At 42.1% G+C, this 18,806-nt stretch overlaps 1 protein-coding gene across 1 annotated transcript; it reads left to right on the top strand.

Annotated features, from left to right (window-relative positions):
• Nucleotides 1-2: 2 nt before the first annotated feature.
• On the top strand, nucleotides 3-12,043 carry TRAPPC3 (trafficking protein particle complex subunit 3). Its single transcript, XM_079987818.1, has 5 exons — nucleotides 3-250; nucleotides 6,914-7,011; nucleotides 7,431-7,530; nucleotides 8,124-8,306; nucleotides 9,743-12,043. Exons 1-5 carry the CDS (start codon nucleotides 206-208, stop codon nucleotides 9,860-9,862), a joined length of 546 nt encoding a protein of 181 aa, XP_079843944.1. The 5' UTR covers nucleotides 3-205; the 3' UTR covers nucleotides 9,863-12,043.
• Nucleotides 12,044-18,806: the final 6,763 nt, after the last annotated feature.

The raw sequence follows: 18,806 nt of genomic DNA, 5'->3' as shown, positions 1-18,806 counted from the left end.
CGCGCGAGAGAAACGGGAACAGGGCGTCCGCGCGGTGCACCTTGGGGGTAGTAGTTCTGTTCCCAGGGTGGGAGGAGCGGCGTCGACTTAAAAGTCAAGGCCGGGCGGTTTCCTTCCCCCTCTGAGGATTGTCGTACCGATCGCCGCGACCCCTTTTTTCGCAAACCGCCGGGCTGAGGAGACCGACGACAGCGGAGGAGACAGAATGGCGCGGCAGGGCAGCCGCGGGGGCGCGGAAAGCAAGAAAATGGTAATGGCGGTGGGGGTAATCGAGGGGGCGGCGGCAGGTCTCCTGAGGAGGAAGGGAGCCCTGAGGGGCGGGAGGAAGACGCCTCCGCCATGGAGAGCTAGGAGGCTTAGCGGAGAGGCTTAACTTCTACTTTGTGCGTTTTCCTTCCACCCTGAATAGGGCCATGTTTGTTCCTTCATTCCTCCTTTTATTAGCTTACCTCTGTCGAAGGCACGAAGGAAGATAAAGTCCGAATAAAACTATCCCGAAAGAGCGGGTTTGCTCACTTCAGTTACCCCAAGACAGGCAGCTGCTATTGTTGTTGTTGTTGTTGTTGTTGTTCCCTGACAATAACACCTGCAGTTTGAACTGTAGGAATAGATTGAATTGTAAGGGAGGAGGCCCTGCTTGTAGGCTCACGATTTAAACACCACCATGCAAAAAGGACACCCCTGTATGAACAGGGAAGAGGAAAGTCAGGGTTGGAGTAGCTGCAGCTTTGCCCTCCCGTGGATGGAGCCAGGCTGGTCTCCCCCGTTTCCCATCATGTTCCTCTGTCTGGGAGACCAGAGAGTACACAGTCTCTTGGTGGCCCTCAGCCTCAGCCTCCTGGCAGTGGCAGCAACCTGATTGTGCCTCCCATCATCTGCAAAATTTGGTCGTTTAGATGTCACTCAGACACCAGGTTAAAAAAAGAAAGTCTCATTTTTATCAGGCTTTTCAGAGCTAATGGATCAAATCACTTTAAAATTTAAGTTGATAATTATGTAATTTTCATTATGAATGTTTTAAATATTATTTCATACTATGTTTTAGATCGCCTTATTTTGTTGTAAATGCCTCTGTGACATTTTTTAGGTGAAGGGCAGTGTAGTGGTTTCTTAATAAATGCTTACAAGCATCTGGGGATATGCACTAATTGGAGATTGCTTTTTTTTGTTAAACACCCTCATTTTGAAAGTACGTTATCACGCTATACAAATAGCATACAAAAGTGGCTAGTAGCTATTGATAGCCTTATCCTCCATAATTGTCTTCTGAAGCCATCCAAACTGGTGCCGTCACTGCCTCTTGTGGGAGTGAATTCTATAGTTTAACTGTGGGCTGTGTTCTTTTTGTCTGTCCTTAATCTTCCAGGAGGGACGCAGGTGGCGCTGTGGGTTAAAGCCTCAGCGCCTAGGACTTGCCGATCGAAAGGTCGGCAGTTCGAATCCCTGCGGCGGGGTGCGCTCCTGCTGCTCGGTCCCAGCGCCTGCCAACCTAGCAGTTCGAAAGCACCTCCAGGTGCAAGTAGATAAATAGGGACCGCTTACCAGCGGGAAGGTAAACGGCGTTTCCGTGTGCGGCTCTGGCTCGCCAGAGCAGCGATGTCACGCTGGCCACGTGACCCGGAAGTGTCTCCGGACAGCGCTGGCCCCTGGCCTCTTAAGTGAGATGGGCGCACAACCCCAGAGTCTGTCAAGACTGGCCCGTACGGGCAGGGGTACCTTTACCTTTAACTTTAATCTTCCAGGGCAGTAAAGTATTAGGTCTATGGGGCTGTGCCAAACCCTGTGAACTGAGAAGCCCCCTGTTCAAATTTCACCTCAATCATGGATTACTGAGCTGGTCACAGACAAATAGTGCTTTTTAATCTTCCCATCTTCCCATATAGGGTAAATTATGCTACTGACCTACCTGATAGGGTTGGTGTAAGGATTTCCATGATAATGGAGTGAAGAGTTTACTAATCTCGGCTGTCTATGCCTTAATCCTGTAAAGTCAGTATCTTGATTATAAACCCATTGGCAAGCCACTATTTCTTGACTTCCCCAACTGTATTCTTCTTCTTCATTAAATTCATATACTGCCCTTCACCTGGAGATTACAGAGCAGTTCACAACATAAAAATATGGAGAGTGTGTGTATAATACTGACCTACCTACATTATAGGATTGTTGAAAGAATTATTGAGATAATGGTTATGAAGACACAGAGAAAGCATAAACTATCCTTCATTTAACCATAGACAAGAATCCCTGCATTACTGATCTGTATTAATGAGATGTGCGTAGATGAGCTTGGTGGAGCTGAACTTTCTTAGCTTTGTCCACCTGGATTTTTAATGTAGCAGCCACTTAGGGTTAATGGAGGAGGATTGCAGTGATTTCTAAGAATTTCATCTCCCTCTACTAGACTTCTTGTGAAGATGGGTAGGTCATGGGCACTTTTTCAGTCTGAAGGCCGCATCATTTCATAGGCAATCTTCTGGCAGTGGATTTGAATGTTTGAGCAATTGAGACAGATCAGAGATTCTGTTGGTGCTTGCCATCCATCCCACTGACTAACCATCTCCCTATCTAAGCTGACAGAAGTGGGCTGAGACTAGATGTCCAGTGACTCTGGACTTCATGAATGCCATGACAGTTCTTGAGCTGTCCCAGCATATAATCCACCTGATTCTCATGCTGGAGATCTTTGGATCTGGTGCTTTCATCTGGGCAGGAAGATAGTGGGGGGCTTTCCTTTAAATGTCTTGTCTTACACCGTTTCAGCCAGAGCTTTAGGCTTACTATGGTGGTGTTTTTCTCTCTATAGATGGGAGGGGCTGTTTAAATGGTCCATCCCTAGAGGTTGATGGGTCGTGATACATTCTTAAATCCCCTTGGGCAGGTTCCACCAAGCATGGCTAGTGCTCCTGCCAACATCTTGGTTGCTCTTTGGAATTTCAAGATTACTTGGGCAGGTGACACAACTGCTCTTAAGTGCCCTCTGCTGCAGACCATGGTTCACTAGGTAGATGGGAGCAAAGAAATGGGAGTTGAATAGGCCTCTAGAACGTGGTGTAGGAAGGCTTGAACTGGAACTGGTTAAGTATAAATTAGAGCTCATTTTGGATCCTACTCTGTAGCAGTGATTATCTTCATAGTGCTGTGCAGTGGATCTTTTCCATGTGGCATGAGTTATTCTCCATTTTGGCCAACAAGATGTAATGGATTCCTTGGAGAAAGAGTAGATCTCCAAGTAACCCATCCCATCATCTTGTTGGTTTGTCAGGCACTTGGGATATTAAATTGTTTGTGTTTGTATTGTTCTTTGCTTTACGTGCAGGTCCATTAAATTAATTTTAGGGGGTTGTACTAGATAAGGAGTCGGTAGAATCTGAAATAGGTAGCATTACTTAGTTGCTGGAGGGCACGTAATCTCCAAAAGTGAAGTCTCCTAGTCTTCAGTTTTAGGATCCCTCTGTTGAAGAGCTAAATTTGGTCTTCTTCAAAACATACTTTTAAACAGAACACTTAGGGCACACCCACACTTCCATTTGCTTCAATGCTTCCCCCCAGCACAACCTGCTGTTTACCACTGGTTCGGAGCAAACATCAATAGAGTTTTCTCTGGATTGATGTTTGCTTCGATTTATCGCTAAACAGTTTTTCCATGTGACTGTGGCAGGGCAAAGGCAAAGCCACTCATACCCATGGCTATAAAGTATGGGACAAGCAGAAAAAATGCTCGGATCTGTGCTTTCTAAGGCACGGGGCAAGCAGAAGTGTGGACGAGCCCTTACTATCAGCCCTGATGGAAATAAAGGATGCTTTATCTACATTGTGTGAAGTGGCCCTTACGTTTATGCAGGATCTCTGAAAATTATGTGAATGGGCAATCATGCTGATTTGTTACCTGATTTTTAAGCTTTAGTGAGCTAGTGCTGCAAACTCATGTTCTTCATGTTAATAAGCAGGCCATGCTGACTGGGGCTGATGAGAGTTGCATTCTAAAACATTTGGAGCATGCCATGTTGGTGAATGCTGCTTTAGATTATATAGAAATATGTTGTGTTATTTGCTAAATGTTTTAATTCAGGCTATTTTGTGTGTGTGTGTGTGTGTGTGTGTTGGTCTTGGTGCCTTTCTCACGTTTCATTCTTATGTCTGTTTCTAACCTTGTTCTGTGATAGCAGTTCAACAAAAATGGGGATATTGCTACAAAACCTTAAATTATGATATTGTGACAAATTTCCAAAGAATGTTCGGGGGGGGGGATCACTGCTGGATTTTTTTGGTCTTTTTTTTCTTTTCATCGGGCTCTAACCCTGCGAATATCCAATATTCTAAAACTGTAGCAGGATTGTGGCCCTTTAAAATTATCCAGTAGAGTTGTGAATAGTTGGCAAACACATACTGAAGCTATTTTAATTTGCTTAATGCTAATATAGCTTAATGCTAATACATTTCATTTGTGGCCATTGCTGTCCTTTGGTGCTTAAGATGCAATGCTTATTTTATTAACTCCTCTCTTGACCTTAGGTCAGTGATGGCCATACTTGGCCCTCCAGCTGTTTTGGGACTACAGTTCCCATCATCCCTAGCTTAGAGGACCAGTGGTCAGGGATGATGGGAATTGTAGTCCCAAAACATCTGGCCAGCCAAGTTTGGCCATCACTGCCTTAGGTGTACTTAAGGGCCTAAGTGCTGCTTTTCCACAATAGTAATGGGATTATGACACTTGACAGGATTAACGCATGTGCCATTGAAGCATGTGTAAACTGCAACTTTTTACTGTTTTCCAGTGAATTGCAGTGGCCAACCAGCTTCACAACTTAGGCAGTCTGTTTTTATCAGGTAGTCTTTTAATAATGCTGTTGGAAGAGGTTTTTGCACATTTGGAACAGGAGTGGATTTGATTTATATCAAATCGATTTAAATCACTAGTCAGTAAGACTTGATTTAAATCATTTTTTTTACAGAGTGATTCAATCTTGCTGGTATAAGCTTAATATTTACAACCAGATGAAGGTGTCATTTTTTGAATAATAAATTTTCAGAGTAGTTATTACAGTTGTGTCAAAAATTACTGATTTGGTTATACTATTAGAAATACATAGACAGATAATTATGAAATTATTGTGAGGTTTAATAATTTAACTGTTTATAATTGGACAACTTTTCTGCTGTACTTTATTGGAAGGAGAAAAATAATCATTTCCTTAATAACAATTTAAACAATTTATTTAAGTAGAATAATAACATTATAGCATATGTATCCATGTTTGTTAACTGATGTGGTTTAACTTTTTTTAAAAAAAAAACTTAGACTGAGTTTTAGCACACATGAAAAACTTAAAACAAATCCTTATTTCCTGATTAATAGCCTTTGGACTATAATGTAAGTTAAATAGAAAAATATATTTAGATATATTTTTTTCTCCAAAAGAATTTTATTTTAAAAATCCGATTTAAATCTTTAAAAATCCATTTTTAATTTATTTATTTTTAAACCATTGATTTTTATCCACCCGGCTTGGACCATAAACTTCCAAGTTATTTTTCGTGAATGTCCTTGGTTTTTTTGGTAAGATTATTATTGAACAATTGATCCAAAATGGTGAATTTATATGTGCACCAACTTAAATTTCTTCTTTTTACTACCTAGTGATAGGTGCCTTGAAGGAGATTAGACTATATGACCCTTGGAGTTCCTTCCAACTCCACAACTCTAGGAAATGCTCAAAATTTAAATAATTTAATGACTATACCTTGGATTGGTAGCAGCCAGGCATTCTTCAGAAACTGTTCTGTTCAGCTGCCTTGCCAATGCGTTTACTAACCTGTTAATTCTCTTTTTTGCTTGTTAAGTTCCTTCCCCATACATGAACTGGCTGAGTCTTCTGATTTTCACTTTTTAAGTCCTGTTACTTTCTAAAACAGACCCTTCTTATTTCAAAGATGAATCTGGGGTTGTAAGACGGTTGGCCTTTTCTGCCTTTTTAAAACCAAGCAAAACCAGCATCTCTTAGCCTTCTGAGAGATGTCTTGACGGCTGGCTTCATCAGTTGCTGCTAGGTAGAAATAGCATGTTTGAATCCTTCATCTAACGTACCTTAATTCCAAATTTGACTTGACTCTTTCTTCTGCACTTTGACTTTGTGTTGAGCTTGTGAGAACGTGGTGTGATCTGTGTTGTCTCACTGAACTCTGACATTGTCTCTTTTTTTCTCCCTTTCTGCTTGCCTGCTGCTTTCATTCTGTAGTATTGGTATTTGCCATTCATTTCACCTTCCGCATCTATGCATCTCATGGTAGGTGATAGGTTTCTTAATCTGAGACTAGACATTTTGCTGTATAAAATGAAACCTTAATAAAACCTAAAGCAGACCATACTTTATATAGCTGACACTTACTTCACAGACTTTTTAATAATCCTGACAGGTTTCAGTTTTTAACAGGAAGGTATTTGTGCAACTACAATTCCGATAATAAAAGGATTTAATTTGGTTGTATATTTTACTTACTTCATGCTTGGGGAAATGTGAGGGAGACATTATAGTTTGTTCTTTCCTTTGTTCTGTTGATGCTATGCGCATCTCTACTGCACATCCATCCTAACACCAAGGAGGCTTTGTTGTTCCTTTGAGCTCTTAAGCAGAATGTTACGTTAGAAATGCAGAAGATGGAATAACTGTTTTTGATGAGCAGCTGAAGATTGTCAAACTTCTGATCACGTTAGTAGCCCCCACCCCCAAGACAAATGTGTTTTAAATTTGAAGGTGGAGACACTAGCAGAATTCAGTGCTTAGTGTGTTCCTATGATGCTGAAGCTTCCTTGCCCATTTCATTTCTCCATGCCAATCCCAACTGTTCTTTGTGGCAAGTCCCTAAACATGTGTATCTTTGTCTAAATTAAATGCATTTTGAATTTGTCTAGAGTTCGGAGCTCTTCACTCTGACTTATGGCGCTTTGGTCACTCAGCTGTGTAAGGACTATGAGAATGATGAAGATGTCAACAAGCAGCTTGACAAAATGTAAGTAAACCAGTGGAGGCAGAGTGGAATCTTTACAAAATACCAGTAGCTAGGGGTACTGGATGATCTCTTTCTGTGGGACATCCACTTGGGAGAATCAGAGATGTGAAGACCCAGGAAATAGCTGGGAAAATTCAGAGGCGGGGAGAGACATTCTTTCCTGTTTCACCCTGGATAATTGTTTCCCCAAAAAAGCCCTGGGAGGAGGGCAGGGTTTTTTCCACAGTTTCAAAATTTCCAGAATTTTTACATCTCTAGGCAGAATGAATCTTATTTTTCTGAATTCACTGGAGTTTTTGAAGAAAAGGGAAGGAACAGATTTTCTCCCTTCTATTTTCTATCCCTATAATGTTAGACTCAAGTTGGACTCTATTACACTGTCAGTTTTATAGCATGCTGCTCTTTGGCTGCCTTGACAGGGGCTACAACATAGGCGTTCGACTCGTTGAAGATTTCCTGGCCCGATCCAATGTCGGGAGATGCCATGACTTCCGAGAAACTGCAGATGTAATAGCTAAGGTGATGCCTGTCTTTGATTATTCCCCTCTGTTTCCAATATACTAGCCTATTACAAGGTTTCCATTGTGGGGATATAGATGTCTAAGGACACAATTTTCCTGCCACATAACATGTTTCATAATGGCATCATGCTGTACCTTTTAATGGCAGCAACATATGCCTTCTTTCTTATATCTGTCTAAAAACACAATCTAGGATCAAATGTTGCTGGACCACACTGTTTTCTAGGAGAGGATATATTGGATCTGGCGTGGGCAAATGCTTTCTACTGCTTCTGATCAAATTTTCATTACCTGTCTAATGCAGCCTTCCCCAATCTGGTGCCCTTCAGATATTTTGAACTATACCTTCCATTAGCCACAGCTAGCACAGCCATGTTGGCTGGGTCTGAATGGAATTATAGTCCCAAACATCTGGAGAGCGCAAGGTTGGGGAAGCCTGGTCTGATGTGTAATAAAAGGTTTGCATCAATTATGTTATGTAACAGAATTGCTTCTGGTTCTTTGGCCAGATCTTTAGTTACCCATAAAAGAGTTTCATGCTAAACATTGTGCTGTGTAAGCCTAGTCCTTTGTGCTTGTCTTGTTTGGCAGGTGGCATTTAAAATGTACTTGGGTATCACCCCGAGCATCACAAACTGGAGTCCAGCGGGTGATGAATTCTCCCTTATCCTGGAAAACAACCCACTGGTGGACTTTGTGGAGCTTCCTGACAACCATTCATCTCTCATTTACTCTAACCTATTATGTGGTGTGCTGCGAGGAGCCCTGGAAATGGTGAGGAAAGGGAGATACTAATTGCAGCAGTGGTTAGACATACTTTCTCAGTGATGGAATGCATAGAAAATTGGTGGGGGAGGCTGGTTTCTGTATCTCATTACAGTCCAGATTCAGATCTACAACTATATTTATTCACCTATTTGGGAACCATAAAGGGGAGAGAATCACTAGTGTCATAGACCATGGAGGATAATCAAATGAGAAGGAATAGAGGGCTGTTCAAGGCCACTCACATGCCAGCGTCACGTGATAAATCAAAATACATTCCAGTGCTGTCCTAGTTTCAGAATGTTTTATTAAGCGTTATATGTTTGGGTTCTTCCTGGCAATCCTTGCAGCTTTATCCTTTTATTTTAACAAAAACTTTTATTCTCAAAGTATTGAACTGCCATATAATAACAGTCAGGGTGAGAGTGAAGGATTGTGTATTGTGTTTTTAACTTGTAACTGACATTTATTGATTGCAACCTGTTCCAGGGTGCTGTGACAATGCATGGAATATAAATTGTGTGCGTATAATAAAATATAATTATACAAATAATCAGTGACTGAAATAAATCAGTTCATTCATTCATACAAAGAATATATTATGAATGCCACTTTGAGGTTGGATATAAATGAAATAAACAAGATATTCTGTTCTTTCTGGTAGATATGTAGAATACATGTAGCCATTGGTCTGCAAATGCATAGTTTTCCCGAGTTAAATTAATGGAGTTGTGTGTACTAAATTCCAGTTGCCTGGAAGCAGAAGAGAGGGTGGTCAGGATGGCACAGTGGTACCTCGGGTTAAGAACTTAATTTGTTCTGGAGGTTCATTCTTAACCTGAAACTGTTTTTAACCTGAGGTACCACTTTAGCTAATGGGGCCTCCCGCTGCCGCCGCACTGCCACCGTGCGATTTCTGTTCTCATCCTGAAGCAAAGTTTTTAACCCAAGGTACTATTTCTGGGTTAGTGGAGTCTGTAACCTGAAGCGTCTGTAACCCAAGGTACCACTGTATATAGAATCAAAGAGTTGTATTGTTGGAAGAGAACATGAGAGTCATCTGGCCCAACTCCTTACAATGCAGGCATCTTTTTTGCCCAACACTGAGCTCCAACCAACAGCCCTATGATTAAGAGTCTAATACTTCAGTTCTATGGGGTGTGGGAGTTTGCCTGTACTTTGCGATCTTTGTTAACAGAACATTGGCTAGAATTGTGGTTAACTGGGGAATGTAAGAGCCTTCTGGGCTAGAGAGGTGAGTTTTTTTGCTGCTGTAAATCTTAGGTAAGGTTAGTAAAGGGTGGGGATAACCGTTTGGTAGAATAATGGGGTAGAGCTTCTTAACCTCTGTACATGCAACAAGATTGAAAGAGGCTAAGCAATTTGGGGGACTGTCCTAGATAAGTATCTCAAAAGTATTTATATTTTTCTCTCCCATATCACAGGTTCAGATGGCCGTGGATGTCAAATTTGTCCAGGACACATTAAAAGGAGATGGAGTCACTGAAATAAGGATGAAATTTATCAGACGGATTGAAGATAATCTTCCTGTTGGAGAGGAGTGAGTCCCAGAGCATCCTCCATACTGGACTGAGAGGATAAGCCAGCCCTACCTGGGATTTATGGGAATATAGTGCCCTCTGTGCTTTCAGATGCTCTGACTGGTTAATTAAGATGATCTCCTTTATTTTCTTAGGAAGCAACTGTTTGAATTCTTCTGCTTTAATTCCACAGATTTGTATTACAGGCCCTTGTAGGGCTCATAGGACACTTTTCATACTCATCAGAAACATAGACACCCATTTCTAGTTTCCATGTTTGGCTCTGTGCAAATATACAGTACATCACAACTGTGTCTCCTAGAACCTTGGTGCCAGAATTAGACCCCAGCTGCAGATTGTCTTGCAGCATATGAAGAGCATCCACATCGCACCCCCTCTTTCCTGCTTGTTAGGGATAGGGGCCAGAACTCTTATTTCTCTACAGAAAGCAGACAGCCATTTTTTGATAGCACAGAACATAGCATATAATTTGAAAGAAGTTTGGGGTTCCAGGTGGAACAAAATGGCTTAGTTTTGCAAATAATGAAAAACTGGCCAATTTAAATAACATCTATCACAAAACAAGAGCAATCTCCATTTAAACATCTCCATTGGTAGGGACTTAGTATGAACACACTCTCGGTGAGCATCTTCCCTCTCCCCGTTGCCAGAGAAGAAGATGGAGGGATAGTCATAATCCTTTCTGGTTCATTTCAGACCTTGAAGGATACTTTGTAACAGCTTCCTGTGTTAGCAGGACAGAATCTGTATAGTCTGGATGCATTGAGTATCTCCTCAGTCTTCCTGGTCTTGTACATAACTGGCTAGGCAAAAGTTGCAACCCACCAAGAGCAGGTCTGTATATTTAAGTAATGTAGAAAGAGCTTCTAAACTATAATAATCTGAAGGTTCCTTCCTTCCAGTAGTTTGATTTATATAATTTACTAAAGGGTAGTAAAATGCAAGCTTGTATTCTGAAAGATCCAGTCAGGCAGGGGTTCTGAGGTGTTGCAACTGGTTCATATGCCAGGTCAGTGGTGGAAGGTCAAGCATACATTCTTTTTGAAAGAATGTTTGTCAAGACGGATAGCCCATCTTGCATGTGTAGATCAATATGCTAAGGTCTGTGTGCAATGGATCCTTGCAAGGGAGAATACTCTAGGATTGTTTTATAGGGAAAATGAATGCCAGAAAGCATATAGGTACTAAATATGTGGCCCAAGTTTTAAGCCAGTAGCAATGTTTGGCTGTCCTATCTGTGTATGCCATGAAGGTCTAAAATTTCCACCAGGCAGGATAACTGCCATGTCTTCACTAAAATGCAGAAGTCATAATTGGTTTGAGTATCTTCTAGAGATCTTCTAGGTTAAAAATAGAAACTTCTATCATTCTTGAAGAGGCACAATGTACCCATTAGTAATACCTGTTATTTGGAATTACATAATGTATTTGGCACAAACTGACATTTACAGTCTGCAGTATAAGGAGTTCTGAGTGCAAAATATTAAGAGAAATTGAGTGGAGGTATGCGGACAGTGGATTTTACAGTTTGTGTACTCACTGGTTGGACAGCATCTTAAAACACTGCAGGATCAGCTGTAACTAGACAGTGACTCAATCTTGGGGAAGGTGGTATGGAACAAAGTTGCTTTACCAACACATGCGATAATGGAACTTGAAGTACTGCATCTCCAGGACTGTGAGGCCTTTGTCAATGGCCTAATGATTTATGTTGATGATATTTGCCTAGTACTTTTTAGTGTCTTTTTCTACCCCACTCCCCAAAGCTGCCTCTGAGAGGAGAGAGGAACTCCTGTTCTACCTTGGACTAACTTTTGCTACATTTGTTGGGCTGGTAAAGGGAAAGCCTTCCGTCCTTTTTTGCATTGTGATAAATATCTATCAAATGTTGGTCCACCTAGTGTTAAAATTTTGTGTCTATTTCAATGAAAATTCAATATTCCTATTTCTGAAAAATTCATTCCTACAGTTGGAGGAAGCATTTTGACACTGTTCCTTCGGCGATACTTTGAACCTTGTTTTAAAACAGAGCTGCACTGAGTGATGGCTGTTGGGTGAATGGGTATAAGGTGTATATAATTAAAACATTTTTGTTGTATAAGGGGTCATTCACGTGTGTTCCATTTGTAAAGCTTTTGAAAGCAACATTTTAAAGGTGTTATGTTAAATAAACCGTTAACTATCTTCTTAGCTGTCCTGCCATTGGATTGCGGAGCATGGCAGCAGACTCATTCTTTACTTTATCACGTTTGTCCTGCCCATCCTGTGAGTTGCTCTTCTCCTGTCTGCTCCTATTCTAATCTTATAAAAACTCTGGGTGTTTGTTTGGTCTGAGGGAGTTAGGGACAAGTCCAAAGCCAACCTGGTGGGCTTCAAGGTTAAGAAATTTGAACCTGTGTCTCCCCAGCCCTAGCCAGACATTCTAACCACTCGTCCATTTTGGCTTTCTTCCTGTGGCATTTAGGGGACAGAGTAATTTTAGAAAAGTGTCAGATTCACATTAGTTTATCCCTTAACAAAGTTTTCATTGGTATCCCAAGAAGTTACTGTCAAGATGGATAAGAATAAGCTTGCATTCTAATGTCAGGTAATTTTTGAGGTTGTTTTTCAGCTTGCATCCTTACGGCCATAACATGCTCAAACTGGATCTCTTAAGTCATGACCAGATCTTCTGTGTTTCTACACTGCCTCCAAAGCACATCAAGACAATGGACGTTAGTTGTCTGTAAGGGTGGGTTCAATTTCTTTATGTATTTCTGCCATTTGATGGTTCTGGTTATTTAAAGGTATCACCATGGAGAGCTTGCCTCTAAAGTTAAGCAGCCTTGGGTACTTTCAAAGAGGTTGTTCTGTAGAAAATATCTTCTTGGGCTATAGGCACACTATTTGTGTGTGCATGTTCAGTCCTCTTACAGAAGATTGTGTTAAAGTCACAAAGTGCTATCCCAGGCTTCCTCAGACAGTTTTTTAGGTAGGTTGCTGCTCTCTATAAAGGAGGATGGAGAGCACCCTAGTTAAGTAATATTTCTTGTTTCTAAGAACAAAAGGCTCAGAACAGAAGTTATATGTGTTTCCAAATGTCTGCTTTCTCTCCACTGTAAGATTCAGTTTTCTAGCATGAGGTCACAGAAGCTTAAAATCAGTTACATTTTCCAGCTGAATAATGCTTTTACAGCAGCCTCATGGAGAAGGTGGTTGCTATGCCAGTTTCACAGCAAACAGCTAAGTCCAGGGAGAGTGATTTGCCCAGGATCACACAATGAACGTATGGCAGATGTCTTCTCTCCCTCAGCTGGCTCACATTTCATGCAGCAGCTGTGGGTATGCAGTTGCTCCTCAGCATTTGCTGTGTGAATAGAAGAGCTCTATGCCATAGAGCTCAGAGGTGTGCAGTAGATTCTTATCTATTTATTACTGCACTTATATCCCACTTTTCCTCCACAGAGCTCAAAGTGGTGTACCTGGATCTTGCCTTCTTGATTTCATCTCCACAACAGCTTCCCAGTGGGGCTTTCCATAGTGTCTTTTAGAACCAAACTGATTGGGTATAAAATGTGACTTCCAATGAGCCCTGCATCCATTATCTGATCTTCTCAATCTTGCCTTTAACCATTCCCACACAGTAAAGTTGTATATCTGAGGTTATTTTCTGTCTGCTTCCCAAAACATTATTTTTGGAAAGTGTTAGAAAACCAATCCCATAAGATGATATTCAGTGATTGCTTCAGGACGTGGATTGTGGGAACCATCAAGAGTGGCACACCGATGGGGGGCAGCCAGATTGATTCAGTGTGGGGCACAATCCTCTGGAACAATCTTCATAGAAGAAGAGCCTTGCAGGATCATACCATGGCCATATCTACTCCAGGATCCTATTCTTACATTGGCCAACCAGATACCCCTGCTTGGAAGTCCACAAGTGGGGCACAAGTGCAATAGTGCTCATGGTCCCCTCTGATACTGGAGGCAATATAGCCATTAAGAGTAGCAGCTACAGACAGCCTTATAGCCCCAAAATTGGTTTAATTCCTTTTAAAGCCTTCCAAGTTGGTGGCCATCACCATGGTTGTTTAACCATTTGCACTGTGCAGAAGTAATTTATTTTGCCTATCTTGAAACTCCCAATGTTCACTTCACTGGATAGCTCCAGGTTCTCTCATGAGAGAGGAATAAAACCTGCTGAAGAGAACTAGAGTCCCTCAAGAGTTCTACTTATCTTAATGAGGCTTGCCCAAGAGAACTTGCCCATAGAATAGACATAAACTTGTTTGAAGAGAATGGGAGCTATATGGATTTTCCACCCTAAGCGACAAAAGGTCATAAGTCACCTTTTAGGACAATGTAACATCAGAAGCAGCCCACAAACATTTAATTTCCAAAGCAGGTGCTGAGTTGATTGATTGAGCCTGACTTCAGCAGTCTGATGCTGTGTTCCTTCTAATCATTGCAGTTTGCATAATACATTTTTACAAAAGCCAGATCTGAAAGTGAAATGGAATTCACCCCACCCTTAGCCTGTCTCAGTAATTAATATAAAACAAAAACTGGGGTGTGTTTCTAATTTAGATTATTTATTTTCCAGCTTGAATTTCCAAGCTGTTGATTTTTGTTTGGCTGAGTTAAATAGACCTTCCAGTGCAGTTATAGAGGGTTTTTTTTCAAGTCTAGGAATTTAATTTTGGCTTTGTAGATTTAAACAACAAAATCTGACCTCCGTTAGCCTCTAGGTGACACACACACACACACACTTAAAGAGAAGAATAGCAACTAGCTTGTATCCTACACATTTTTATTTCATCAAATTTATATATTGTTTGATAGTTTAAAAAAAAAATGCCAAACCTCAAAGCATTTACAAAAAGCGGCTTTGTTGAATGCTGCCTGTTGACTTGTAGTGCGGTTTGCTCTTTGTATTGCAACAATATATTGTTATAGCAACATGAAGAGGTGACACCTTTGCCAAGTTCTTGTAGCTGAAGATGTTTCTTTAATGAGTACTGATGGCTGAAAGCATTGATGGCTGGTGGCTAATTGTTACCAAATGCACCCCATCTGCTTAATTTGGAGAGGATAATTGTAAATGCTAAAGGAGACAGAAGTCTGAGTTTTGCAGCTAATTGACAATGAGGCGCTATAAAAGGGAGGGGCTCCAGGACTGCATGGCTTTGGACTGATGCTGCTTTAACAGATTAGCAGTGCAGCTTATGTGCTTGCTTGCTTGCTTGCTCTCCTGTGCTCAGCTTGCATATCTGTCCTGGGTGGGGGGAAGGTTCCTCCTTTCATTCTGCTCACCAACCCCCAGTTTAGTTCCTGTAGCTGTGCTGCATGATGGGCTGCTTCCATCCTTGAAAGCTTTACAATCTCCACACACCATTCTTTGATGTGTGGAGATGCTCCAGAGCACGGCTGCGGAACCTGAGCCCCTCCAGAAGCTGTTGGACTCCCAACTCCCATCAGCCCCTGCAAGTTTAGCCAGGGTTTGGGATGATGGGAATTGTAGACCCTCAGAATCTGTAGGGCATCACATTTCCCCCATCTCTTCTCCAAAGAGCGGTGCCCCTTTGGAATGCTTTTTTTGCTCCTGGGTGTGTACTACCATGCCCAAATCAATAGGATTAAGTGTCTCCCCACACCTTGGCTGGAGTATTCTGGAGTAAAAAATGTATCACTCCCATTTTGAAATATTAATTGCTATGAAGTATTGGCGACACAAGGGGGTGCCATTAGAACATCTGTGCAGCAAGATGAAGCTAAGTTAAGGATAGAACAACTTGTCTGTACTGGCGTGCCCTCTACGAGGCCTTGCAGACTGTCACTGTTTTGCAGGTGGGATTCAGCGGCATACCAGCAAATTCAGGTCGCTCGATTAAAGTGGATTTGGTGCTCTTGTGCAGCAAACCTGTGCTCCCTAATAATAATACATGACACCTTTTACAGTAAGGTCAGTAATGGGGACATTTACAGAGTACTGTATACCTAAAAAAGCATTATAAACACCTGAATTCTCTGGCATGTTTTGATTGACCCCTGCACGGCAGTAGGAAATTTTTAAAAACCAAGACAATTTGAGAGAATTTATGAGAGACAATGGAAAGTGTGCAGTTGACAACGTAACCCAGGAAACATGTTGGGGTGATCGGAAGTCATAATGGAATCTGTAATTTTTTTCTTTTCTTTTTGCTATTTGTATTGATCTTGGATTGTTTTTGTCGACTTTTTTTTGCAAAATTAATAGCAATTGCTTGATGAGATGTCTTATGACCTCCCCACAAACAAAATGGAATGAATGCTCAATCAAAAGGCTGTCTGGAAGTGACCCACTTGGCTGGCTTTTCACTAAGAAGCCTTCAGGGTTGGCCAGCTCAAAAACAGTTATCTATGCAGCTGTATCTCGTAAGACAGTGAATCACAAAACTAACTTACTGTATTTTGAATTAAGATAATCTTTAAAAACTCCCTGGACACAGCTTGGGAAGCAACTTTACCCTGCAATCCTGTGCTGACCTATTTGGTAGTAAAATCAAGGAGGTATATTTACTGTTTTGAAACTGTGATGTAGAAGATGTTAAGCCATGTTTCACTTGTTGAAGTAAAATAGGTGAAAGGCTGGAGGCAGAGCTGGGGAGGCTGTGGTCTTCCAAAAGTTGTTGAACCCCAACTCCCATCAGCCCCAGCCAGAGCAGCCAATGGGTATGGATGATTACATCTGTAGGGCCCCATGCTAGCTGTGGTTTAGAGGCTATGGGAAGGAAATATGTTTCCTTCCATGTCTTTTTCTTTAAAAAAGTATTTTACCCTGCTGAACTGAACCCTGCTTTTACCTAAACCATTGAGATGGGGAAATTGCAGCTCTCTGGATATTGTTAAACTATATTTCTCATCATCATCATTGATAGTCAGCATACCAATGGTCAGGGATATTGGGAGTTGTTATCTATCATCTGTAAGTTGCAAATTGTTTGAAATAGACTTCTCTTTCCATGATGTGCGCATTATGAGACAGTACAAAAAGATGTCCAGCTCTCTTTATAGGATGGATGGATGCAGTGTGGACAGCAATACCATCATCAAATGGCCTTCATTTGTGGTTTGTGTTATGAATCTCTTTCCAAACCTAACAGGCTTGCTGGGGGAGGGGGTGCCTCCTCCGCTCAAGGACTCTCAGGATGTGTGTGTGTTTTAAGGCTGCAAAAGCTCTAATTATATTTTCTATATTGGAACCAAAGTCCTAGTAACTTTTGGAGCTGAAGCAAGGCAGTCAAACTAATTTTACCATTGGGACTCATTGCTGACCCTGATACAACTAGAATTTGTTTGCTGAGCTGAGGTGTGCAGCTAAACACACTACTACCTGGGCTGCAGAAGCTTTTTGAAGACCCTCCAGCAAATCAACTCCATCAACCCTGCAGGATGGAGCAATAAAAGCTGTTTCAACTGTTTGGCTGCACTCTGGAGCCACCTCCTAAATCACCAGCCCTGCTTCCTGCTGGCTGGTCTTGTTGCTTGGCTTGGAGGCCTTCCCACCCGCCTTATCAGAACAGAGGAGGGAGGGCTCCTGTTCTTTCTTGGATAGGGGAAACAGAGTGGGTGCCAGCAGTCTCCTCCCTGTGCTCTGGACCTTTTGCAGTTCTGGCCCTTGCTGGCCTGGCGTCTGTGGCATTTCAGTTTCCGGGAGATGGTTTCATCTCAGCGCTGCCCTGGAAACAATCTCCCTAAAGCCTCGGGTCTCCAGCAGCCTCTGAATTCTATGCTGGGGCTGAGGCCAGAGGCTGGTAGCAATGACAGCTTTGGGCCAGGATTTAGAGGAGCAGGGGCTCTGCAAAACTGATCCAGCACAGTGGCGAAGTATGAGCTGGAAAGCCCCTGGACTGAATCCTACCTCATCTACAAATTCACTAGGTGGCCTCAAAGTAGCTGCTGTTTGCCAGGCCCCCTCTGTGTCATAAAGAAATGCTAGGAAACAGGGAGAAATGTAAAGTATTGCACTTGGGCAAAAAAAATGAGAGGCACAAATACAAGATGGGTGACACCTGGCTTGAGAGCAGTACATGTGAAAAGGATCTAGGAGTCTTGGTTGACCGCAAACTTGACATGAGCCAACAGTGTGACGCGGCAGCTAAAAAAAACAATGCAATTCTGGGCTGCATCAATAGGAGTATAGCATTTAGATCAAGGGAAGTAATAGTGCCACTGTATTCTGCTCTGGTCAGACCTCACCTGGAGTACTGTGTCCAGTTCTGGGCACCACAGTTCAAGAAGGACACGGACAAACTGGAACGTGTCCAGAGGAGGGCAACCAAAATGGGCAAAGACCTGGAAACGATGCCTTATGAGGAACGGCTAAGGGAGCTGGGCATGTTTAGCCTGGAGAAGAGGAGGTTAAGGGGTGATATGATAGCCATGTTCAAATATATAAAAGGATGTCACATAGAGGAGGGAGAAAGGTTGTTTTCTGCTGCTCCAGAGAAGCGGACACGGAGCAATGGTTCCAAACTACAAGAAAAAAGATTCCACCTAAACATTAGGAAGAACTTCCTGACAGTAAGAGCTGTTCGACAGCGGAATTTGCTGCCAAGGAGTGTGGTGGAGTCTCCTTCTTTGGAGGTCTTTAAGCAGAGGCTTGACAACCATATGTCAGGAGTGCTCTGATGGTGTTTCCTGCTTGGCAGGGGGTTGGACTCGATGGCCCTTGTGGTCTCTTCCAACTCTATGATTCTATGATTCTATGATAGGAAGCTGGGTCAGACAAGTCTTTGGCCATCTAAATCTACACTGACTGGCAGCAGCTCTCCAGCGTTTCAGACGGGTTTCTCCACCCCTGTGCTGAAATGCTGGGAATCAAATGCAGGGGGTTGGACTCGATGGCCCTTGTGGTCTCTTCCAACTCTATGATTCTATGATTCTATGAAACCTGGAACCTTCTGCCTTCAGAGCAGATGCTTTACTG

This window comes from Podarcis cretensis (assembly GCF_951804945.1).
Source record: "Podarcis cretensis genome assembly, chromosome: 8".
NCBI classification, from domain to species: domain Eukaryota; kingdom Metazoa; phylum Chordata; class Lepidosauria; order Squamata; family Lacertidae; genus Podarcis; species Podarcis cretensis.
The sequence above is the reverse complement of the archived record's forward strand: the minus strand, read 5'-3'. Positions and strand labels throughout refer to the sequence as shown.